Raw genomic sequence first — 24,035 nt, 5'->3', positions numbered from 1 at the left:
GGAATGTGATTATTTGTTGCTTGTTCAGTTTCTATGGGAACTTGCAGTTACTTATATCATAACCATGTCTGAAAAAGTACTTGTATATGAAGAATTAATGAACAGTGTTAAATTAATTTTTTAAGCTTTAGTATGATCACTTCATGTAGAAGCTTCTCAGAGAGATTATCAGTTTGAGCTGCTGTGATTACATTCTGTTTGCATCACATCTGAGGGGAAAAACCACTCAAACCCAAAAAAGCAACACTGACTTAAAACACGAAATGGAACAGTTCCCGAAGGACAGCAATCAGGGGTAATGGCACAATTTCAAGAATAAATATTAATTGGCTTTAATGTATATAAGAACACAGAAATTATTTTTAAATATGGCATGTATCATTTGTCAAAACAGTTATAAGTAAAATTTTACTGCTAAACTGTTGCAGTTACCTTGGTAAGCTAGACTTTGAATTTCCGTGGGGTCTTACAGAGTTCTGTGAGGTTTTTTCACTTCACTGCATAGATATTTCTACAGCCTGTTTTCATTGCTGAAAAGGCACTGGGCAACTGCTACTTACTGCACCAGTGGAAAGTATTATTTCTTTTATTTCTTTTTCCTTACCTACCTCCCATCTCTTGTTTCGGTGCTGGCTTGTCTCAATTGGTTTGGTTTTTTTGTAGTGTGCTCCACATTTCTGGAATACACTGCTCGATCTTACATGTTTCTATTTGGTGGAACAGGGGGATGTTCCTCTCCTGTCTCCTGTACCTCAGGGAGAAGGAGGTAGGATGCTGCTCCTCTTAGCATGATGTTGTGGCACAAGTCTGCAGGTTTGTTCTGGCTCCCTGACCTTACCTGCAGCGCCCTCCCAGAACTATCGGCAGAATTGGTTGGCAGGACACCCACACACCAACAGATTTGGAAATACAGCAGGAGGAAAACAACAAGCATATTTTTAAAGATTGCAGGGACCTTACAGTGTATCTGAACCTCAGAGAAGATTACATTTGGCCAGCATATGACTTTATTTAGATATTACATCATGCCTGTTACATATTTAGTACTGTCAGTAGACATGTGAAGCTGCAAAGCATGGAGAATCTTTGGCATAAGTCCTGCTACATGTTTGCAGCAAACCCAGGTGATTAGTGCAGTCTGGTGTCTGGCTTGGTCTGCACTCCAGTTGAGCAATACTCTTGAGCTCACTAACAGCTTTTAAGCATTTGCAGATCTTTGCCCATGGTTGAAGCATGCATGTGCTTTCTGGACTGGGGCCATACTGATTTTGTGATGCCAGAGCAGAGTATATTCAGCAGAAGAGGAACATTATAACCTACTTCAGTCTCCTGAGTTTGGAAGGAGTCAAGGTGTACCTAGGAGGGCTGGTGGAGGACTGATAAGAGGAAGCTGGTTAGTGTACACAAGTAACCAAAACATATGAAAGATCAGGGTTTAAGATGGCAGTAGGAACAACAAAAGCTAGTTAGACTAGGGAACATTAGGAGATTTTACATTATTTTGTGTTCATATCCTGTAATCAGCAGATACCTCTCTAAGGTATCTGAAGACCTTACTGAAGACCGGATGTTGTATTCAGGCTTGTTTCTCATATATTTCAGAAATCTTAGATTAAAAAGTGGTGGATATTAATGCAGGAAAAGATTGCATTTGATCTGGCCTGTGAAGATCTTCATAACAAAATACAAATAGAAAACATAGAACAGGGAAATATAAAGTCTGTGTTCTCACTGGTATGTGGGGTATTTCCAAACATCAGTTTCAGTTCAGATTTAAGGAATCTGGTAAGATGGGAAATGGGTAGTGCTTTTGTATCTTTGTGATGCATATAGCAAATCTGAAAGAACTACAAGGGAAGCAGTCTTCCCTACCAGTTATGGCGATGCAGAATGAGGAACTAATGAAACTGACAGTAAAAAATGAGAATGGCTGCCTGAAAGGGGAAGAAGATTTTAACAGAAATGGTTTAAATGATTTTATAATGCATGCAGTTTAATTCAGCTGTTTAAAAAAAAACCTCTTACTTTCTATCCTAACAAAAATTTACAGAAAAAAAGTCTTTGAAAGTTCATCTCTCTGTTTTCAGTATGTGAATTTGATGAGAACTTCAACATGAGAATTTAAATCTTGACATCTCTGCAGGGTAGATGAAAATTCTTTGTAGACATGAAAAGGTAGAAAACTTTTGCATCTTTTAAAAATAGATAGGGCTGCTGGTGGGAGACGATTTGAGTTTTATTTTGTGTGCAATTTCTTATAAAAATAGTATCTAAAATTTGTGGAAATATGTTTAGAAATTATTGGTAGCATTTGGTATGCAACTGTTGATGGCCCCCTCAGTAGCAACGAATTTTCAAAGCTACTTTGGGAAAACGGTATGGCTTTGTCTTTAATCAGTATCCTTTCAGATGAAAAACAGCTTGACTGGCATTTCAGTCTTTTCTGCTCTGAAGAATCAGACCATTAAGTAGCATAATTATTTTTACTGGAAGCCTTAGTTTTTACGAGCTGATATTTGAATTTTGAGCCCTTCCAGAGGGTATTGTCTGGGGTTTTTTGTTGGTGTTGCAGTGGGGGTTTTTTGTGGATTTTTTTTTTTTTGTTCTTCCCTGTTCTCACACTTCCACCCCACTCGCAGGGCTCCAACAGTATATGAAGCACAGGAAAGAACTAAACAGCCTTAAACGTGGTTTTATGAAACAGCTACCTTCTGCTTTGCCTCAGTTCACCAGCCTTTATGCTAGAATTGGTGCATATTTAAGAGTTAAAGTCTTGTTAAACTGAAAACTTTTCCCTGTTGAGTTGCTTTCCCTCTCTACAACGAGGCAAGCTGTGGGGATGAATACACCAGTGTGCATTTTGCTCTGGAGTGTGAAATGGGAGTGGAGCTGTGGACTTCTCTCCTGTGGGATCTCTGAACATTCATTACTCTGTATTCATGAGAATTTCCTGTTCCGTAGGTCTCCTTGTGGGTACTCTTGATGTTGTGTTGGACTCCAGTGCCAGAGTGGCACCCTATCGAATCCTCTACCAGGCACCAGACTCCTTGGTCTATTGGACTGTCGCCTGTGGTAAGGACAAATATACTGACACGTGGATTTTTATTCTTCCTGGGTACTGCGCCACATAACTAATAGAACATCCCACTAGCTGAGTACAGTCGTATCAGGACAAATAAATGTGTCAGGATGAAAACCTGCTCTAGTGGTTAAATTAAGACGCTCCAGAGCTTCTAAATATTAAGACCTGGAATGCCGGCATGCGTGTATGTGTTATGCACAGTAACTGAGCAAAAATAGCTATGGAGCGGGACAGAAGCTCCTGATACTTCCCACCCTTCTTTTCCCGTCTCTTCTGAGATGTTCTCAGACACTCAGTCTTGGTATCCATCCTTCCTCCTTGTGTTTCTTTTACATGCCCATGGCTCACTCCTACAGCATTTTAAAAGTGCAGCCTTCTTGGGGGGTGTGGTATCTCTAAAGAATATGGTAGGAGAATTACCTGGGTTATAGCCCCCCAGATTGCCCAGAGAGGCCACCTGGCTTCCATTGAAGTGGAAACCAGGAAGACAGTGCAATCCTAGCACTTGCCTGAGTACTGTATATCAGTATGGCATTTTCTGGATAGTGAACTTAGGCTCCTCTAGGATAAATACCATGTAGATTCCAGGGATGCCCACCTCCTGTACTTTTATTTCAGACAATGAGTTGTCCTTCTAAATATGATGGACTTAGGAATTCAGAAAGATGGTAACTAGGTTAGGAGTTAAGTACAGAAGTGTATGTTCCTACATAGATGCAACAACTCAAAAGAGTTTTGGTCTTTAAGGCTCAAACTTTGACATATTTAACTGCAAGGCTGTTTTTTCTGTCATTATAGTAGTTGGTGAAATCAATGAAGTTGATATTTTGGTACATTAAATAGGATTTTTGCATGCATCAGATCCTGTAAATACTAAATTTTTTTTTTTCTGTGGTTAAGTACCTATTGCAAGTAGCATAGAACAGTATGTAGCTAGTCTCTGGTTCAGTTTTCTGACTCTGGAAATAGCATCTGAAACTGAATGCAAGGGCGAGGTTATTTAGCTTTGATTGGCCAAGCTCATAAGGTCCTATTCTCATTTTGATAGTATTGCTTTTCAGACTTATCAAGCAAAAATTTTTTAATACAAGTCTTCTAGCGCTAAAGCTTCAAACACTGTTTTAGGCAGCAGCCAGAACTCCGTTCATTTGAAAGAAAATTGAGGAAGAGGACAAATAAGAAGTGCATACATGTCTGTCATCTCTTTAATAGACTAGTAACTTCCAGCATCCCCAGCACTGCCTGCCAGCCAAAAATATTAGCTAATGTAGCTGTAGACTTCTGGCCTAACAGTGCCCTCTTATCTGTGACCATTCTCCCAGTAAAAATTGACATTTAGACTATTTGGATAATTTTTCTTCCAGACAAATCCTCTCTCTTGGGAAGGGAAGAAGATGAGGCATGGATGAAGATTGTCTTAAATGATAAATCTTAACCCTAATTGAAATTACTAAAGTAGTAAATGTATCTATCTGTGCTTCCATTTTTGTGGAGCGTTTCTTGAACTTTTACTCCCCCAGCATGTAGTTGGTTGATTGGCTTAGTTATTTGTGTTAAATTATGTGACTGCACTAGCTTAGTCTCATCACCTAAGGGGAATAGTGTGGCTCTCACAGGGAGGTAAAATTTTAGAGAGCAAATTATTTATCAGTGCAACCTTGAAGATGAGCAGCCCAGTTTTGCCTAAGGCTCTGTGCTGTGATTAGTTTATGAATTTGCAGCTAAGGCAATTCTTTCTGAACTCATCCAGGGTTGTTAGAATTATAAGGTTACCAAGGGATTTGGCTGCATTTAGCTATGCAACTCTGATTTGTCGTGCATTGTACATCTGTCCCTCCCTGTTCCCTAGGGGTGTACACTGCTGGTTATTTGGTGCTTGTAATCTCTTATTTTTACAGAATTTGTCATGTTTTCCTCTGCCTTCCATAAAGCAATAATTTCCATCCTCAGTAAGTAGCTTTACAGAACGAGTGGAAGAAATGTGATTGTTTCTCTGTTCATTCATGTTGCATGACATTTAGTCTTCTTCTGTACAAGATTATTCAGAGGGTAAAAAATAATCCAAGGTGTTTTGTTTGCTCTAAAATTACTATTTTGTTTAAGACACCCAAGATTTGTTTATAACTCTACTGATCTAGGCTCTATGAGAATGCTAGCTGGTAGAGCTGAGGCTTTCTAGCTCTGTAGATGTTAACAGCACTTTCTGCTTTATAGATGGTGTCATGGATTAAAGTTCTGAACTGTACTGGAAAGATGTTACTGGTAACTTTTATAGAACAGTTTTAAGCATATTAATTTTGTAATTGTGTAGGAATCTAAAATGTTGTCCTTGATCAGCCTTGCATATTGTAATAGCCCTTCTGTGTCCCTCCCTGGTCTGGTAGTGCTCAGTTTAGGGGGAAGAATGATGGTACATGTAAACTGTGTTTGGAAATTCACAACTCTTTTAGATCTTTCTCCACATATAACATCAGTCATTCTTACTATGACTCTGTGTTTTTCATGTATGGAACCATTAGTGTAGGTTTTTGTGGTAACAGTTGATATGATAGGTACTTCCATAGGAGTTTCCAAATTTGTATTTCACATGTGAAAAAAAAAAAAAAGAGTAACGTTACTTTAAAGCATCAGGCTTGAAATGTTATTGCATACCTTGGAAAAAGTTTTCATAAAAGCCCATGTGCTTTGGTAACTAAACACAGTTTTAGTTAGAGTGCTGTTGAGTTTACCAGCCATAACTATTTTCTCCTCCCTCTGCACAAACTGGGGCTCGGTCAGTCCACTCTTGAATCTGCCATTGCTGGCAACAATTTTAGGTTCTCTGAGGTGTTGCAGATTCTCTTGCAGTGCATTCTGTTAACAGCAGCAGTTCAGGTTGACTGAATAATCATCTGAAGGAAGTATCTACTTGGAAGAGAAGACTGAACATGATAGCCTCATCCGTTGTCTCAAGTTAAGCCTTTCCTCAGTCACCAACTGAAACAGTACTGAGATTACACTTCTCAGTGTGTTTGAAAGCATCTTTATATGACTTTTTAATTTAATTTTCTTCTTAGGTCTGTACTCGGTCACAGTCCCTCCGTACCTTCACCTCTTACTTTAGACGAACTGACCCAGATATTAGAAACCTAACCTTGACAGCCAGATATGTTCCCATGTTGCTCGTGCTATTATTCCACCCCACCTGTCAGGCAATTGCACCTTCTCATCCTCTCTCTGGCACCATGCATCGTTTCCCCATTCAGCAGTTCCGGTGTAGACCTCCCTTAGCTCTCCAACTTCTGTTTAACGTACTTACTAGTTTCCTCCCCAAAGGTTGAGGAGAATAACTCAGTCTACCAGGAATGTTGGCCAGCATTACGTCATTTCAGCCATGGAGCACGCCATAAGCCAAGTGTACCATTTAGAGGAGGGGAAAGAGTGTTCAGTAGTCTACTGCATGTGTTGTAGCTATTTTCCCTTTTATTTCCTGCCAGTCGTGAAGGTTCTGTATTCCAGTGTAGTGGTCTAACTGTTAAATGTTGGGGGTTTTTATTTTCACTTCAGTGAAAGCTGGAGGTATTGCTTAATTTACCTGAAAGGCCAATGATTGCAAAATGGTGAATGCTTCTAATAGGTTAAGATAAGCAAAGATTTGCCAGTAGCAGAGTTAAAGACCTGTACTTCAGAACATCTCAGCAAAAGTGTTTTTTAAGCCTGAGTGAACAAAGCAAAGAGAGATGGTCTAGTGTGAGGTGTCCCTGTCTGTGGCAGTGGGGTTGGAACTAGATGATCTTAAGGTCCTTTCCAGCCCAAACCATTCTGTGATTCTAGATGTAGAATCACATGTGATTCGTGATCTAGACATGTGACAGTGCCTGTAGTGAAGCCGAAGAAGTTATTAGAAACAACTTGTTGTATTTAACCTCTTTCTAATGGTTACTTCATGTAAGCCCCCATCACTTTGTTGGGTTCTGTAGACGTCAGCAGGTAGGTACCTTTACTTGCTAGCTCTTGAGTAAAGTGAGGCAAATCTGTGGTTTGAACAAAAAGATCATAGAATCACACTGCATCTTCAGTTACTAGTGATTTTATTAGTCTTTTATTTATGATTACGAGGACATTGACACTGGTGAACTATTTGTGACTTTTGGTTGTTGTTTTGTTTTTGGTTTTTTTAATGTATATATGCAGGTTGCTCAAGGAAAGAAATCACTGAACACTGGGAATGGCTTGAACAGAATTTGTTACAAACTCTTTCGATCTTTGAAAATGAGAATGACATAAATACATTTGTCAGAGGAAAAATACAGGTAGTTAAATATATTATTATAAATGTCGTTAATGATAAATGTGACTGTGGAAGGAAAACTGATGTGAATTCTAAATGAATTTAACCTGGTAGTCCCCAGGCTGCTCCACCCTTTTGAAAAAGAACTAGATTCTAAGTACTAACATGTGTGTAAAAAGTAAGGGAAACTGGGATTAGTGCAGTGTGATTAAAAAAAATATATATATAGTCATGGATTCAAACATTATATGTTCTAAAATTAATTGCACCATTGCTTTTGTCTTAAACTTTGACAGTTTTCTATGTAACTGCTTTTCCAGGGCAAAGCTTTTGTTTTTTTGGTGTTTTTTTTTTTTTTTTTCATGTACTCATCATAAGATGTCTCCTTACCCTCTTCTGTGCAGTTAAATTCTGTAGTGTCGGTATTTGCACTTCACATAGGTTTTAGGGATTGCTGGTTGATTGATTTGTTAGTTTTTTGTCTGGTTTTGGTGGGTTTTTTTTTGTTCTGCCAGAATTTCTTTTTTCTCCTATAGGTAGTAGCTATACTTGTAAAAAGCACATGCTAAGAATTACCTAAAAATTAATATTTTGGTGAAAGATTGATTAGAAGCAGAACTATTGTACATACTTGATGTGTTTTCTAAGCATTGGCTTTGTATCATTCCTCTATTAACATTTCATGTAGTAAGTCAACTGTCTTAAGAATCTCCTTGTTTGTGTTTTACTAGTGAATCAGCCATGAGTGCTGAGGATAATCATGGAAACACCTGACGTGAGAAGGCATTTGTCTTATGAAATATAATCTTTTAAGGAATTTGTTAAAGTTGAATAAATATTAAAAGTTCATGATGGTTCACTGTCTTAATACTCTGCTTTCCATGTAAATATGGAGCAATTTGAAGATAAGAAGTCACTTTCCTTTTTATAACTTTAATTCAGAAGATTATAAAAGAGATTAGGAAAATAAGTGAATAGACTTCTGTTCTATGTGAATTTCTGTGTTCTATGTTCAGCATAGAACAGAGAAACCATAGTATTTGAGGTATCAAAAGGCAGCTTTTCACCAGATTGCTGTCACTTCAAATTAGATTAAGGTATCCTGAACGTGAAAGTGTGAATTATTTTTATAGTTCTGCTAGTTAATCTAACAGAGATTTATTTGTTTGCTTTTGCTCTTCTCTTTCATGCCAGGTCTACTGAAACAGGGTCATAAAAGTAGTTCGGTATTTTTTCTTACCAATCACATATTTTTTTTTTTCCTTTTGCTTTTTTCCTTAATTTTAGAATAAAGTTTTCTGGTGAAATCCTATCCCTGTCTCTTCAGAGAGCATTTATAGGTGGAAGGGGAAATATTACAAATCATGGGTGCTTAACAGAGTTGTCAGGAATGTTTGAGATAGGCTGGTTAATTTAAAGCAGGGTATTGGCATGTGGTTGGTGTTTGGTTTCTTTTGGCATAGGCATGGTAAGGAGCAAGGTCATCAGACAACCTTGAACAAAGTAAGTAACTATATAAACAGAAGAATGAGAGAAGAATAAAAGATAAGCAAAATTCTTTCTTGACATTGCAATAGCTGTTGTGTCCTTTGGCCCAGACAGCGATGATAATGAGGATATCTGATACCCCATGGCAACTAATATGCTGTGTACTTCTTTCACTCCCTACCAGGGTATCATCGCTGAGTACAACAAAATCAATGGCATTAAGGAAGATGATGATACAGAAAAATTTAAGGAAGCCATAGTGAAATTTCACAAGCTGTTTGGGATGCCAGAAGAAGAGAAGTTGGTGAACTACTACTCATGCAGTTACTGGAAGGGGAAGGTTCCTCGTCAGGGCTGGGTGTATCTCAGCATTAATCACCTTTGCTTTTACTCTTTCCTCATGGGTAAGGAAGGTATGTTTTACAGTGGACCAGTGGTCTGTGCATCTAAGAATTGCTAGGAATCTTCTGTAGCTTGTTATTGACTATTACCCACTTCTGGTGATACATGTGGGTGCTAGGGATATAGATAGTAGTAGCCTGGGGAACATAAAGAAGGACTACAGAGCCCTGGGAGAGGTGGTTAAGGGCTCTGGAGCTCAGATAGTCTTTTCGTCTATTCTCCAGGATACAGGGGAGGACCTAAAAAAAGCTAGGAGGATTAGCCAGGTTAATAAATGGTTAAAAGGGTGGTGTCATAGTCAGGGGTTTGGGTGTCTTGAACATGGGACCCAAGTTTGTAGGCCAGGTCTAGCGGGGGCTGGTGGAGCTGGTTCGAAGGGGAAGGGCAGTTTTGGTAGGAGGCTTGCCAGACTGGTTAAGGAGGCTTTAAACTAGATGTGTTGGGGGAGGGGGCATCATTCCATCCCAACACTCCCAGTCAGTTGCCAGCACCTATAATAAATGCTTGGAGCAATGCAGAGATATTCCGGCTGCTCCAGCCAATGAGCCGGCTTCATTTGGAGCTCGGCTCAGATGCCTCTATACAAACACACATAGCATGGGGAACAAACAAGAGGAATTAGAGATGTGTGCTCATCTACGGGCCTATGACATAATAGGCATCACAGAAACATGGTGGGATGGCTCCTATGACTGGAGTGTTGGAATGGAAGGTTACAGACTCTTTAGAAAAGACAGGCCTGGCAGGCACGGAGGGGGAGTTGCCCTTTATGTTAGGGATAGGCTGGAGTGTATGGAACTCTGTCTGGGGACAGGTGAGCAGTTGTCAGAGAGCTTGTGGGTTAGGGTTAAAGGGAAAACAGCAATGGGAGACATTACTATGGGGATCTGTTATAGACCACCTGATCAAGAGGAATCTGCGGATGAAGCACTCCATAGGCAGATAGGAAAAGCCTCATGCTCACAGGCCCTCGTTCTCATGGGTGACTTCAAACACCCTGACATCTGTTGGAATGACGGTACGGCCCGGCACAAGCAATCCAGGAGGTTCCTTGATTGTGTGGAAGACAACTTCCCTCTGCAAGTAATAGAGGAACCGACAAGGAGAGGTGCCATGCTTGACCCTGTGCTCACCAACAGGGAAGGGCTTGTTGGAAATGTGGCACTGCAGGGCAGCCTTGGATGCAGCGACCACGAGATGGTTGAATTTGAGATCCTTAGGACAGTGAGAAGAGCGTGCAGCAGGCACACTGCCCTGGACTTCAAAAAAACAGACTTCAGCCTCTTCAGGAACCTGCTTAGTAAGGTTCCATGGGATATAGCCCTAGAGGGCAGGGGGGCTCAAGACTCTTGGCTGGTCTTCAAGGATCACCTGCTACAAGCTCAGGAGCGTTGCATCCCAACTAGAAGGAAGTGCAGCAGGAGGGCCAGGAGACCTCCTTGGATGGATAAGGAGCTCCTGAGGAAAATTCAAATGAAAAAGAGCTTTACAGAAAGTGGAAGCAAGGACAGGAGGCCTGGGAAGAGTACAGGGATATTGTCCGGGAAGCTAGAGACCAGGTTAGGAAAGCTAAGGCCCAGTTAGAATTAAACTTGGCTAGGGATATTAAGGATAACAGGAAGGGATTCTACAGGTACATAGCAAATAAAAAACAGATTAGGGAGAACGTAGGCCCCCTCAGGAAGCTCTCAGGTGAACTAGCTACACAGGATTTGGAGAAGGCTGAGGTTCTGAATGACTTCTTTGCCTCGGTCTTCTCTAGCAAAGGCTCTGACCGCACCACCCAAGTCTTGGAAGGCAGATGCAGGGACTGTGAGAATGAAGACCTTGGGCCCACTGTAGGAGAGGAATTGGTTCGAGACCATCTTAAAAATCTGAACGTGCACAAGTCCATGGGTCCTGATGAAATCCATCCACGGGTCCTGAAGGAGCTGGCAAATGAAGTTGCTAAGCCACTGGCCATCATATTTGAAAAATCATGGCAGTCAGGTGAAGTTCCCAACGACTGGAAAAAGGGAAATATAACCCCCATTTTCAAGAAGGGGAAAATGGATGACCCAGGGAATTACAGACCAGTCAGTCTCACCTCTGTGCCTGGCAAAATCTTGGAGCAGATTCTCCTGGAAGGCATGCTAAGGCACATGAAAAACAACAAGGTGCTTGGTGACAGCCAGCATGGCTTCACTAAGGGGAAATCCTGCCTGACCAATTTGGTGACCTTCTATGATGGGGCTACAGAACTGATGGACAGTGGTAAAGCGGTTGATGTCATCTACCTGAATTTGTGTAAAGCGTTTAACACTGTCCCACACAACATTCTTGTCTCTAAATTGGAGAAACATCAATTTGATGGATGGACCACTCGGTGGATAAAGAACTGGCTGGATGGCCACACACAAAGAGTTGTGGTCAATAGCTCGATGTCTGGCTGGAGACCTGTAACAAGTGGTGTCTCTCAGGGATCAGTGTTGGGACCAGTCTTGTTTAACATCTTCGTTGCTGACATGGACAGTGGGATTGAGTGCGCCCTCAGCAAGTTTGTCAATGACACCAAGCTGTGTGGTTTGGTTGATACACTGGAGGGAAGGAATGCCATCCAGAGGGACCTTGACACGCTTGTGAGGTGGGCTGATGCCAACCTGATGAAGTTTAACCATGCCAAGTGCAAGGTCCTACACCTGGATCGAAGCAATCCCAGGCACAGCTACAGGCTGGGCAGAGAAGAGATTCAGAGCAGCCCTGCGGAGAAGGACTTGGGGGTGTTGGTCAATGAGAAAATGAGCATGAGCCGGCTTCAGTGTGCACTCACAGCCCAGAAAGCCAACCGTATCCTGGGCTGCATCAAAAGGAGTGTGACCAGCAGATCGAAGGAGGTGATCCTGCCCCTCTCCTCTGCTCTTGTGAGACCTCACTTGGAGTATTGTGTGCAGTTCTGGTGTCCTCAACATAAAAAGGACATGGATCTGTTGGAACAAGTCCAGAGGAGGGCCACGAGAATGATCAGGGGACTGGAGCACCTCCTGTATGAAGACAGGCTGAGAAAGTTGGGGCTGTTCAGCCTGGAGAAGAGAAGGCTGTGTGGAGACCTCATAGCAGCCTTCCAGTATCTGAAGGGGGCCTATAGGGATGCTGGGGATGGACTCTTCATTAGGGACTGTAGTGATAGGACAAGGGGTAATGGGTTCAAACTTAAACAGGGGAAGTTTAGATTGGATATAAGGAGGAAATTCTTTCCTGTTAGGGTAGTGAGGCACTGGAATGGGTTGTCCAGGGAGGTTGTGAATGCTTCATCCCTGTCAGTGTTCAAGGCTAGGTTGGACGAGGCCTTGGGTAATATGGTTTAGAGCGAGGTGTCCCTGCCCATGGCAGGGGTGTTGGAACTTGATGATCTTAAGGTCCTTTCCAACCCTAACTATTCTATGATTCTATGATTGTTCACCTACAGAACTGCTGAAGGGTGCAGTGATACTGCTGAGGGAAAGAGAAGTAGGGAGCGATTCCCTAGTTGTCATGCTGTTCCCTTATTTGTTTTGTATTTCTGAACGCAGTTCTTTGTAAAACAATATGTGGGCATCATCTGGACGCATGGTTAACTTCAGAGACAGTGTCTGAAGGGATTAGAGATGAGATCACACCAGTTCTGGCTCTTTCTGCTCTTACACAGTCCTCCAGTACTACTCTGGCAGACTTTGAAAATCCCATATTTACTCATATACAACTCCAGAGCCTCACAAAGGGCTCAGAGGAGACCCAGGATCAAGAACCTACATAGTATGGATGCAACCAGTTTGCTACAGAGGGAGTTAATTCTAAGCAGTGTGAAAGGGAGCAAGTCTGCAGTACTTGGTTATGAGAAATGGATCAGTCCCGGGTCTTTCTGTTTAGTTGTGTGGACATACCCTAATGAATGACTTCTTTGGTTTTGTTTTTGTTTGTTGGGGGGGGGGGTTTGACAAAAATAAATATAGATTTAGTCCCTGTTTTAAGGACAATGTTCTAACCTATAGTGGTTTTGGGAGAAAAGCTAAGGATCTATCATTACTGTAATATTTGAAGCTTTTAAATAGGTAAAAATCATGCAGTCATGTCTGATGGGTTTAGACTGTATTTCTTTGCTTCCATGGGAAAGAAGGATGTCAGAGTCTTGAGAAGTATGCTGGCCCACCTAGCTTTGTAACGCTTTTGTTTGGTGTTCACTACAGAAGTAAATGATACTTAAACTCTTTTATCTGCTGTTTCTCGGGTGATCATATTTTGTTTGTACAAGCTGGATCTATTTATGCTGTCCTCCCAACCTTTCAAGTTGCAAGAAAATTTCAGCTAGATATATTTTTGAGGAAGAGAAAACCTTTGAATATACGATTTTTTTGTACTAAATATGTTTTTGTTGTTGCTTCTTTGCTTCTGTTCAGCAAAGTTGGTTATCCGCTGGGTTGATATCACTCAACTTGAGAAGAATGCCACACTGCTCTTCCCTGATATGATCAAAGTGAGCACAAGGTCAAGTGAACATTTCTTCTCAGTATTCCTTAATATCAGTGAGACGTTTAAACTAATGGAACAGCTTGCCAATATAGCTATGCGACAGCTTTTGGACAATGAAGGATTTGAACAAGACAGGTCATTACCCAAACTGAAAAAGAAATCCCCCAAAAAAGTATCTGCACTGAAACGGTAGGTAGCACTGGCTCTTAGTCATTTGTTTCTCCTCAGTCTTTTTACTTGCAGGATTTTGTTTTGCTGTCATTTACTGTTACTTCAAGAGGAATGATTGATTCCAGCAGCGGCAAAATGGAAATAACTAAATATAATTATTTGGTCTCCTGTTGAAATAGGAGAGGGAAAACATTTCAACATGCTGCAGAAATGAAAGTAACATATTTGAGCCAAGTTCTTGTTTGTTCAGAAGTTCTTTAATGTATCTCTTGACACTGGCTGTACTAGACATCTGTTGTGAGGCCTTTTTGGGTTACCAGGGAAGGTAATAAAATGACTTAAGTGCTATTAGAAATGTGCCTAACATTCATACTTGGTCCTATAACTGGAGTTGAAAAATTACTCTAGATGGTGAATTCAGGTTCACATATCACAGTGGGAACGTAATATGTTCTTCCCAAGGTTGACAATGTTAGGAATCTACTGGTAGAGATCTTTGGAGAAAGAAATGAGAGCATCCCTCCTGATTTTATTGAAATTCATTAGACCAGTAGATTCTTTTTTGAAAGAACAGAAGGGGAAAATGATGAGCTTTTCAGAAAAACTGTAATGGTTGTGCTAAAATGGGAAGCTCTGTAAGATATGTACCACTTCATGACTTTAAAGCATGAATCTGCCCATATTACAGGAGCTTTTATGCCAGGCTCTTTGTATGTCCAAATATGCATGTCCGTGTCTTGTCATTTAAGACCAAAGGATGTTGGCATAAGCACAGCTAATCTGCAGTGCAGTGCACGCAGGATCCTTTTCATTTCTGAAAACACAACTTTGAATGTACCATCCCTGGCAGTGTTCAAGGCCAGGTTGGACGAGGCCTTGGGTGATATGGTTTAGAGCAAGGTGTCCCTGCCCATAGCAGGGGGGTTGGAACTTGATGATCTTAAGGTCCTTTCCAACCCTAACTGTTCTATGATTCTATCTAGAACTTACTTTTTAGGTAACAGAGATGAAAAAAAATGACATAAAATTCTAAAGAATAAGAAATTATCTGGAAAATCTTTGCTTCTTCTATAGATGTCAGGCTGCAGTTTGATAGTTTCTTGTTAGTTTTTTCATTATTTTATGTTTATTATGTTAGCGACCCATACAGAATTTGTCATAGAATCATAGATGGTAATCTACATGTAAACGTTGTAACAATGTAACCATTGTTTATGTTTCTGGTTACTTAGTGATATCAACATGCATCATATCATGCATTATATTACTTAGGTTTGTTTTTCTGACTCTTCAGTGTTTTGCACTGAATGCATTATCAAGGCTAAGTCTTGAAATTGTTAACAAACTCTAGCCCACAGGATTCCATCATGTTAACAAAGAAGTTTCAAGTAAGGATTTTTGGTGTGATATTGCACAGGGTCATGTGTTATTTAATAATAAAATCACTGTATATAAACTCAGAAAGTATGTATTATATATTTCTTAAAACAAGAAAAGTTTTGTGGGTTTGTTTTAGGGATCTTGATGCCAGAGCAAAGAGTGAGAGATACCGTGCATTGTTCCGACTTCCTAAGGATGAGAAATTAGATGGACACACAGACTGTACTCTCTGGACTCCATTCAACAAAATGCATATTTTGGGGCAGATGTTTGTTTCTACAAACTACATTTGCTTTACTAGCAAAGAGGAGAACTTGTGCAGCCTTATTATCCCTCTTCGAGAGGTAAATATCTGTATTTGTAAATTTATAGGGCAATATGTTATTGGAAATTACATCCTAGCTTTGATTTTTTCAGAAAAACCTCTTTTCATCCCTTTAACCTCTTGTGAGTGTACTATTCTGATGTGTTCTAAGTAATGTTTAATGACATGGTGTCTTAAAAGTTCCTACTACTAAAATACACAAAGAGTTTTCTGTTGGTTTTTACAAACCTTGTGAGTTCTTCCCTTCCATAATTTATATTCTGATGTATCGCCCCATGGTACGTTTCTTGTGCCTCATAGGGAGGGATGGGCAGTGAAGCTTCCTAGATTGGTGAGTGGAATTTCTGTTAAAGAATCTGTCAGATAAGGTCTGTTTTTGTGAGGTGTGAGGAGATTCATAATCATAAAGATTTAAATTCTCTTCACACAGACTTGGCAGTCATTTATTCCTGTGCATGGAAAATGTTTGTCAGCATCTTATAGATCAGTGTGCTTCCCTGGCTGCTTAAAGCAGATGTTTAGTAAAAAGGACCTAAGCTTAATGCAATTAAAGAAATTATGTTGGAGAGGGTTTTTTTTATGATTGATTTGATTTGTGGGTTAATGGAAAAAGCTGTGAAGTCTTGGAAATAATAGCAAAGCTGACATAACAAGGACAGTTTGTCATGACTGGAGAACCACTGAATATTTCAAGGCATGTATTTTCTCCCACAAATCATAAAGAGTGAAAACAAATGATATTTGTTTGGAAACTTTAAAGTACACCTTCTCCACAGTGTGTTGCAGTGACTTTTGATTATTTCAGAAGAGGCATTTGATGATGGTTGCACTGTTTGTCTGGAACTCCCAGGGAAGAATGATCCTCTAGGTGGAGTGATGGAAGAGCAGAACAAAGTCTGCATTTGTCAGGACCTCTTTTCCTGGATGCAGATTCAGCAACTGATCAGTACCCTTAATAATTGAAGGGAAGCTTTCTATTTAATTAAAGCTTTGGGTCAGACCTGAACCTAATTCCAGTATTCTCTGATAGCCTGAACATGTTATGACTGATGAGACAATGACGAAGCATTGATTCAGAAATGGTGATCAGGAAAGCTGATTCTCAGTGGCTGACTGCACTGCTTACTGCACCCAGGAGGTGCAGTTTTCAAGATCAGTACTTCAGATATGTGTGTGTGTTTACTTGAATAGGAAATAAGTGAGTATTAGCTCTCATTATAGCAGGGCATGCCTGCTGGAATGTCTGTCCTGTGCCTCTAGAATTTGTCTGTCTTGAGCTGATTATGTTCAAACAGTTCATGTGGAACTGGAAAATTACGTAGGAGCACTTTTTAGCTAATTTCAATATGCTATTAGTGAATGTCCTTTAAGTTAATGAGGAATTAGTTAATCAGTAAGTTAATCAGTAAGCTTCCTTTGGACCCTGAAAATAAGTTGGAGAAGAGAGTTAAAAATAAAAGCATGTAATTGGTAAATTAGATTATAGCACTTCAAAAGTAGTTTTGTGCAACTGAAGTATGAAATCCTAAAAAACTGATGTATGAAATTACTGTTAAGAGTGTGCAAAGTAGCGAAGATTTTCTTTCCTTTCCAGGAATTCTTTGCAAATTGCATTTGGCAGATTTGTGCATGTTATAAAGACTCTTGACTGTAAATTGTCTCCAGGCAGGTACTGTGGTTCTGTAGCAGTAAAGTAGTCCTCCAAGAGAGACTGTATGTGTTCAAACTAATAAATTTGTGGTTAACAGAAAAATAAAAGGAAGTTTGAAGGATAGAGAAGTGATTTAACACCTAAGCTGTGTATTGCAGTCGTTAACTACATCTTCAAAGAAAATGTGTGAAAAGTGGTTATCCTATCTTCTTAGTAGAGAAATACTAGTATCTTAGTATGAATTAATTATTATAATTAATTAAAGCACTAATGTCTTACCATTGATCTCTATCTTTAAAAAAGTGAAAAAAGCAAAAGTAAAGGTGCTAAGAAACTGAAATCTGCTTTTTTCTATCCTGAAGGGAATAAAACAGTTTTCATTGCCTAGGAAATTGTTTAAAGTCATAAAAGCAGTGGTTAAGAGTACTTACAGTTGTGATTTGTTCAATGTATGAACAGCACAAACTTGATTGATTGGTTTATTTGCTCTTAATAATTTGTAATGTTTGGAACACACACTGTATAACTGATCCCTGAGATTTCTTTGTGTTAATGTGCTTTACCAAAACCTCAGGGAGCTAGTGCCTTCTGCTCAGTAGTATAATTGCGGTTTGAGTACTGTTTACAGCCTGGAGGTCAGTTAGGTTAGTGACTGTTTCACTAACAACTGAAGGCCAAACAGAAACCTCCACCTCACAGGGTTAGATGTCTTCCTTTGTAAGGAATGTTTCCCTTTGTTTCAGGTTTCTGTGTACTATGAAAGTATGTTTGCAGTAACAGTTGTTTCCAGAATATGTAATTATAATATAGTAGAACAGGCATGTTATCTTACATACATTGTTAGCAAAAAGTAAGCAAAGGTCTTTGATCCATCCTGTACTGGTACAGAGGAGCAGGAAAATGGTTCCAAGGTCCTACAAAAGAGCCCGTAGATCTGTATCCCACCGAAGTAATTTTCTGTTACTGATTCTTAAAAAATAAAGACTGAGGAAAATTAAGCAGTGCAAAGGAGTCTTGCTGGAAAAGGCACTAAAGCCAGTTGTTTGTGTTTGTTTTCCTGCAGAGGGAAGTCTGTAGTGGTTCGACATAAGGGGGAATGTTATGGGTTTATTGTATAAAGATGGTTTCTTAGACCAAGCAACCTGATTAAATACCTTAAGCTGTAGGTATTCTTTCTCCCTAGGTGACGATAGTGGAAAAGGCAGACAGCTCCAGTGTGTTGCCCAGTCCGTTATCAATCAGCACAAAAAACAGAATGACATTCCTCTTTGCCAACCTGAAAGACAGAGACTTTCTTGTACAGAGAATCTCAGACTTTCTGCAACAAACCACATCAAAAATATACCTGGAGAAAAATATTTCTGGAAGCTATATGAGCTCAGATGATGAGGTATGTGGAGGAGAAGGAATTCTTTACTAGAAGAAGGGGACTGTAACTGGTGTGGGGAAAGAAAAGCCAGGAAAAAACCTTGTAAGTTTTTTGTGAAGCTAAACCTCTGTACAGAGAAATGTTTCCTCTTTTGTTTTAACACCTTTAGCTTCCTTAAGCAGAACAGTTAAATGTTACAGCTAGGATATCTACTTTTTTCATGTAGGACTTAAGAGAAATCACCGTTGCTGTGGAGGAGCTACTGTTAATTCCTGCTACCATGTTCTGGAATTTCAGTGTATTTTGTTGAAAATGCCGTAGTTAAGTAACTGGTTAATTGAATAATATTGTTTGACTTGTCCAAATCAAAATGTAATTGTGGAATTTTAATAATTTGAAGAAATTATCAGTTGACTCAAAATTCCTTTTATTCAGGGCTTCAGCTGCTAAATCTTACTAAGCTGAGCAAGTCTGCATGTGCACTGCTAGTGAACTTTGGAACATTTCAACTAACAAAAAAAAAAACCCAAACAAAAAACCCAAACAACCCTCACCCTAGAATCCAGGTGACCTTATTCTGAATCAAATCCCTGTTTACCTAGGCAAAGTAAGTGGTTCTTAAAAGATATTATCAGATAAACTTTACTCAGGCACCTTGAATATCATGGCGTCTACTGAATTCCTAGGTTTTATGTATGAAAACATGCTTCATATTCCAACCTCATCAGATCTGTTAAAATCAACAAAGTTTAGTTGTTCAGATCTCAAAGCAGAAAACGCTTTGGTGGTGTATCATTTCACATTCAAAATCTGTACTAAGCCATACGTTAGTCTTGTACCAGTTAGCCCTACCCTGTTTGCCATATAAATCTTTAAAGTCAGTTTTTTACTTGCTTTGTTGATGGTGAGGTATAATTAGTGTGGAGGTTTAGCTGTATACTAGAGCACATATGCATATGTGTATAATACTGAAACTTTGTCTTGTCTTTTTGCCGTAAATAGATCTGTGCATTCTACCTACTGAATTATAAACACAATTTAATAATTGCAAGCATTACATTAATAATGTGACTACAAATCTAGACATGCATGGCTACTAATTTCAATTTCAGGCATTTGGTGTGAGCTGCCGTATGAGATCTTACTGTGATAAATATTCAAAGCTGTTTGAGAAGCTAGAAAATCCTTTTTCTTCAAAATATTTTTCTTTGAAATCACAGTCTGTCAGTGTTGAATTTTCTATAGAACTTTTAAGTGAGGGGAACAAAATAATTTATTTTGTGTATGTCTGTGTACACACACATAAAAATGTTCTATTTAAATCTTTAAATATTTAATGGTCAAGGAACCATCTGGGAATTCAACAGTCCTGTGATGTTGACAGGAGACTAAGGAAGCTGCCTTAATGCCCAGGGCTACTTAAAGTTAGCTCTTTAAATTCTAATGATAGGATTTGGTTACTTTTCCAGGGCAGGGGGGCACTGAGAAACTGGAAACAATTTAATTATTCTATACTGGTTTAATGTCTGCTGTCATATGTTGTGAATGTACCTGGGTGGTTTAATTTGCTCAGGTTTTGTTAGCTGTTAGCATTATAAATTTTGAAGTAAAATGAAAAGTCTAGAATCAAGCCCCATGTCTGTTATTGCTTGTGACTGCTTTCTGCAGGTGTTTACAAGATCGAGTAGTGTTATTTCTGCCAGCCCTCATAAAAGCCTCAGCTCTGAGTCTGAGGGAGAGCGACAGTTCAATCTCAATGACAATGGCATTCCAACAGCAACTCAAGCTTTAATGACAATGTATCGGCGGAGGTCACCCGAGGAGTTCAACCCCAAGCTGGTAAAATACACCTTGGAGTGCTGTACCTGACTGAAAAAGTTGTTAGATCATGTGGTGTTTAAAATCCACGTTTCTAATGTGGAAGCATTCTGCCACAGACAGCTGAAGAGGCAGCATTTTTCACAGAAATGTTGAACATGCTGTCATTTTACCAGTACAAACAATTTTGCTACATAAGAAAAGCAAAGTTGGATATAAATCAGGGAGAGGTTTTAGGCCTGCTCTTAAGTACAACTGCTTCAACAATATTCTTTTAACAGTAAGGTCTACTGGGATAGAAACTAAGAAATGGGAGGAGGCAGCCCATTAAAAGGAGAATCGGACTATAGCCAAGTTATTTCTTGCTCACTTGGGAAGTTAGGACATTGCAGGCTTTTTAGTGCTTAGCATTTCAGTGGGGCAGAGTGTTAGAAACTGCATCTTTATGCTTGCCTTTTTTCTCTTAGGCTAAAGAGTTTTTGAAGGAACAGGCCTGGAAAATTCACTTTGCTGAATATGGCCAAGGAGTTTGTATGTATCGCACAGAGAAAACCAGAGATCTTGTGCTGAAGGGCATTCCAGAAAGCATGAGAGGAGAACTTTGGCTACTGTTTTCAGGCAAGTACTCATTTGAAATGAGACTGGGATATAACTAAAAGTGTGAGTTAAAAAAGCATTTCAAAGATGTTCAAAGATGCAGATGGTAAGTGTCTAAAAATATTTGGAGCAAGCAAGGCTGTGATTGTTAGCAGACAGCCGACTAGTTTAGACAAGATCTGTTTAGGCCAGTAAATACCCTTTCTCAAACAGGGAAATTAGGGAAGAATATAAAAAAGCAGAACACACACCCTGTTACCAGAAGCCAGCAGTCTGGGGGCCTCTAGATGTTTGACAACCACCGGGAGGACTACTTCCCATGTATTAAATCATTTCTGAATCCAGTTAAGCTTTTGGCCTTCACAGCAAGTTGTTGCAAGGAATTCCAAAGTCTAAGCATGTAGCATGGAACTGCTCTCTTTATTTAAATAATTTTTTTAATGATGTTTCTTCCCTAAGAATGCTTATCTTTGTACATGTTCTCTTTGCTGCTGGGCATTAAACAGATGTTTTCAGCAAATATACACAGGAATGCACAAATCTGTTCTATGTCTAATTAACAGCTAGTTTGGACCAGTTTTCATGGTGTATGTATAATTAGTGTTTTCTGTACACACTGCTTTCTGCTGCTGACACTTGATTTCTTTTGCTGCTGAGATTTTAATTTCCAGAGAAGTTTTAAAGTCAGCAGTGAAATCTCATGACAGCTCTGACAGCATTGCTAAGACAGGTTGAGTGCCTTGCTCAAGGTGACAGAGTCATTTTCAGAAGCAGGAACAGAGCTCAGGAGTTTGTCTTTTTCTCTTTGGCTGAGATATCATACTTTCTGCAACCAGGCATTAATATACTCCCTCCACAGGGTAAGTAGCTTTCTCAGAGGCATATTTTGAATTATGTAGGATGATCACACCCACAGCCAGCTGCAGAGAGAGCTCATGATACTGTGTGACTACACAGCTGGTTTGTTCTTCATGTCTTCTGTTTCATTCTAGCAGAAAGAGAGAGGGGCTTTATATTTTTCCTTTTTTTTGTTGTTTTTTTCTTTTTTTAATGCCTTGAGGAAAAGACAAGAAGGGGTAGCATCTCAATTACCTAAGCATGTCAGGTTGGTTTTTAATCAGCTGTACAAAAATAGCATTTCATATTTGCTGTCAAAGTGCTTGCTGGTGGCATCCAAGATAAAGGGTAGCAGGAGATTGTTGTGTTGGGATACTGTATCTGCTAACCCTTGCTTTCTCCTCGTCTTAATACTGTTCTCTCACTCCTAGGAGCCATTAATGAAATGGCCACTCATCCTGGCTATTATGAGGACCTGGTGGAGAAATCAATGGGGAAGTATAATCTTGCTACAGAAGAGATAGAGAGGGATCTGCACCGCTCCCTTCCAGAACACCCTGCATTCCAGAATGAGATGGGTATTGCTGCTCTAAGGAGAGTCTTGACAGCTTATGCTTTTAGAAATCCAAACATAGGATATTGTCAGGTAATTGAAATACCTTGTCAGTCCTTCAGTTTCTGGAATTCCAGTTATTTCCTTATACTACTATTTCTTCAGCCATGTACATGAATATTGGCTGTGTAAAGTACACAGATGAATACATGTATAATACGGTGAGGGAGAGCCTCCGTGCTGCCGAATTACAGTCATGCTGAGGTCAGAGGAATTTGACACAAGGACCTACTCCTAACAAAAAGTATTAGCAGCTTATGCTGAGATGTGCATTGTTTTCTGTAAGCATATTTTCTGCCCATTAATCTAGAAACTGGACAGAGGATAACAACAGAGCTGTCCTGAAGTGTGTCAACAGAAAATGACAAATGAACTCTTTCTTTGAAGTAGAAAAAAGCCTCCAGCTTTAATTGTTCAACCTTAAATTTTTACCTACTTATTTAACGTATTAATTGTAATAACCCTCCAGAACCTCCTTTATTTTTATTTTTTTAAATTATGCTGTTCAATCATTTCAGACCAAAACCCCAGAAGGTATCTTGTCCTTGTGCTTTGCAACCATTTATCAGTAGAGTTAGTGCTGAGCAGTGCACGCCTTTGGAGTTCTTATGCCTGTGATTCCAGTCACACTAGTTCCTGGTCCTAAATCGGCCTTTTTTTCTATGTAACTTTGAATTATTGCATGGGCACCTTTTTCACCTTCCTACCTATTTTTGCAAAATGGAATTTTGAATTCATGAGCCTGATTAATGTCTTGAATGTTAAGACTCCCAGGTACAACACCAGTAAGTGAAAGTGCAAGCAATTCCAACAGATACCATCATAAATTATTTAATAACATGTACAATATGAAGTAGTAACTACAATAACATTTTGTAAAGGTTGTTTAACAGGAACAGTAGAAAGACACTGTGATTCTGGTTCCTGAAGCTGTCACAGTAATTGGGACTTGGTCCGTGGCATTCAGAATGCTGATTCACAGTCACAGTGACAATTTAGGAGCTGAAAGGAATAGCATAGAATTTGACAAAGTTTCAGCATTGTTCCAAGTTTCAGTTGAAACCTTAGTTACTATTTCAAACAGGTAATGATGAAACTGGAGTCTTAAAATGTTACAGGATCTGAAATGAGCAGCTAATTCCTTAGTAGGCAAACTGTGAAGAAAATGGTACTGAAATACTTCATTTCTTCAGACTAGCAGAGGTCTAGTCAAAAGCTGTAAGCGAACAATTGAGGTCACTGTACAATGCAATGCCATTTGAAATGGAGTGGAACAGGCCATAAAAAACTGTTGTGCACACAAACATGGAGAGTGAGCAACAGCAAGAGGCTTCTGTTTCACTATGCTCTCATTATTCATGACCGACACTATTACAGGCATTTGCCTGAGCTCACAGATGCTGTCTTGACTTTTTCATATGAGCAGAAACCATAGGGAGTGCAGACTGCCTCTGCAAGGAGTGGTACAGCAGCGGCCAACATTAGTGCTGTAGGAGGCATTTTGTCTGCATCAGACCCAGATTCCCCAAGAGCACTTCCTGGCACAA

At 39.7% G+C, this 24,035-nt stretch overlaps 1 protein-coding gene across 1 annotated transcript in view; it reads left to right on the top strand.

Moving 5' to 3' along the window:
- TBC1D9 (TBC1 domain family member 9) overlaps positions 1 to 24,035 on the top strand; it is a 55,382-nt gene that overhangs the window by 13,507 nt on the left and 17,840 nt on the right. Inside the window, exons 2-10 of the mRNA XM_061354107.1 lie at positions 2,962 to 3,072; positions 7,256 to 7,374; positions 9,025 to 9,253; positions 13,655 to 13,916; positions 15,415 to 15,622; positions 18,438 to 18,644; positions 20,292 to 20,462; positions 20,909 to 21,059; positions 22,307 to 22,521. Coding sequence (XP_061210091.1) covers positions 2,962 to 3,072; positions 7,256 to 7,374; positions 9,025 to 9,253; positions 13,655 to 13,916; positions 15,415 to 15,622; positions 18,438 to 18,644; positions 20,292 to 20,462; positions 20,909 to 21,059; positions 22,307 to 22,521 — 1,673 coding nt within the window. The remainder of the gene's footprint in view (positions 1 to 2,961; positions 3,073 to 7,255; positions 7,375 to 9,024; positions 9,254 to 13,654; positions 13,917 to 15,414; positions 15,623 to 18,437; positions 18,645 to 20,291; positions 20,463 to 20,908; positions 21,060 to 22,306; positions 22,522 to 24,035) is intronic.

This window comes from Neopsephotus bourkii, unplaced genomic scaffold (genome assembly GCF_033783945.1).
Source record: "Neopsephotus bourkii isolate Nb327-2 ecotype Australia unplaced genomic scaffold, CSIRO-AGI_Nbou_v1 NB_718, whole genome shotgun sequence".
NCBI classification, from domain to species: domain Eukaryota; kingdom Metazoa; phylum Chordata; class Aves; order Psittaciformes; family Psittacidae; genus Neopsephotus; species Neopsephotus bourkii.
This window is presented reverse-complemented; position numbering and strand designations above follow the sequence as displayed.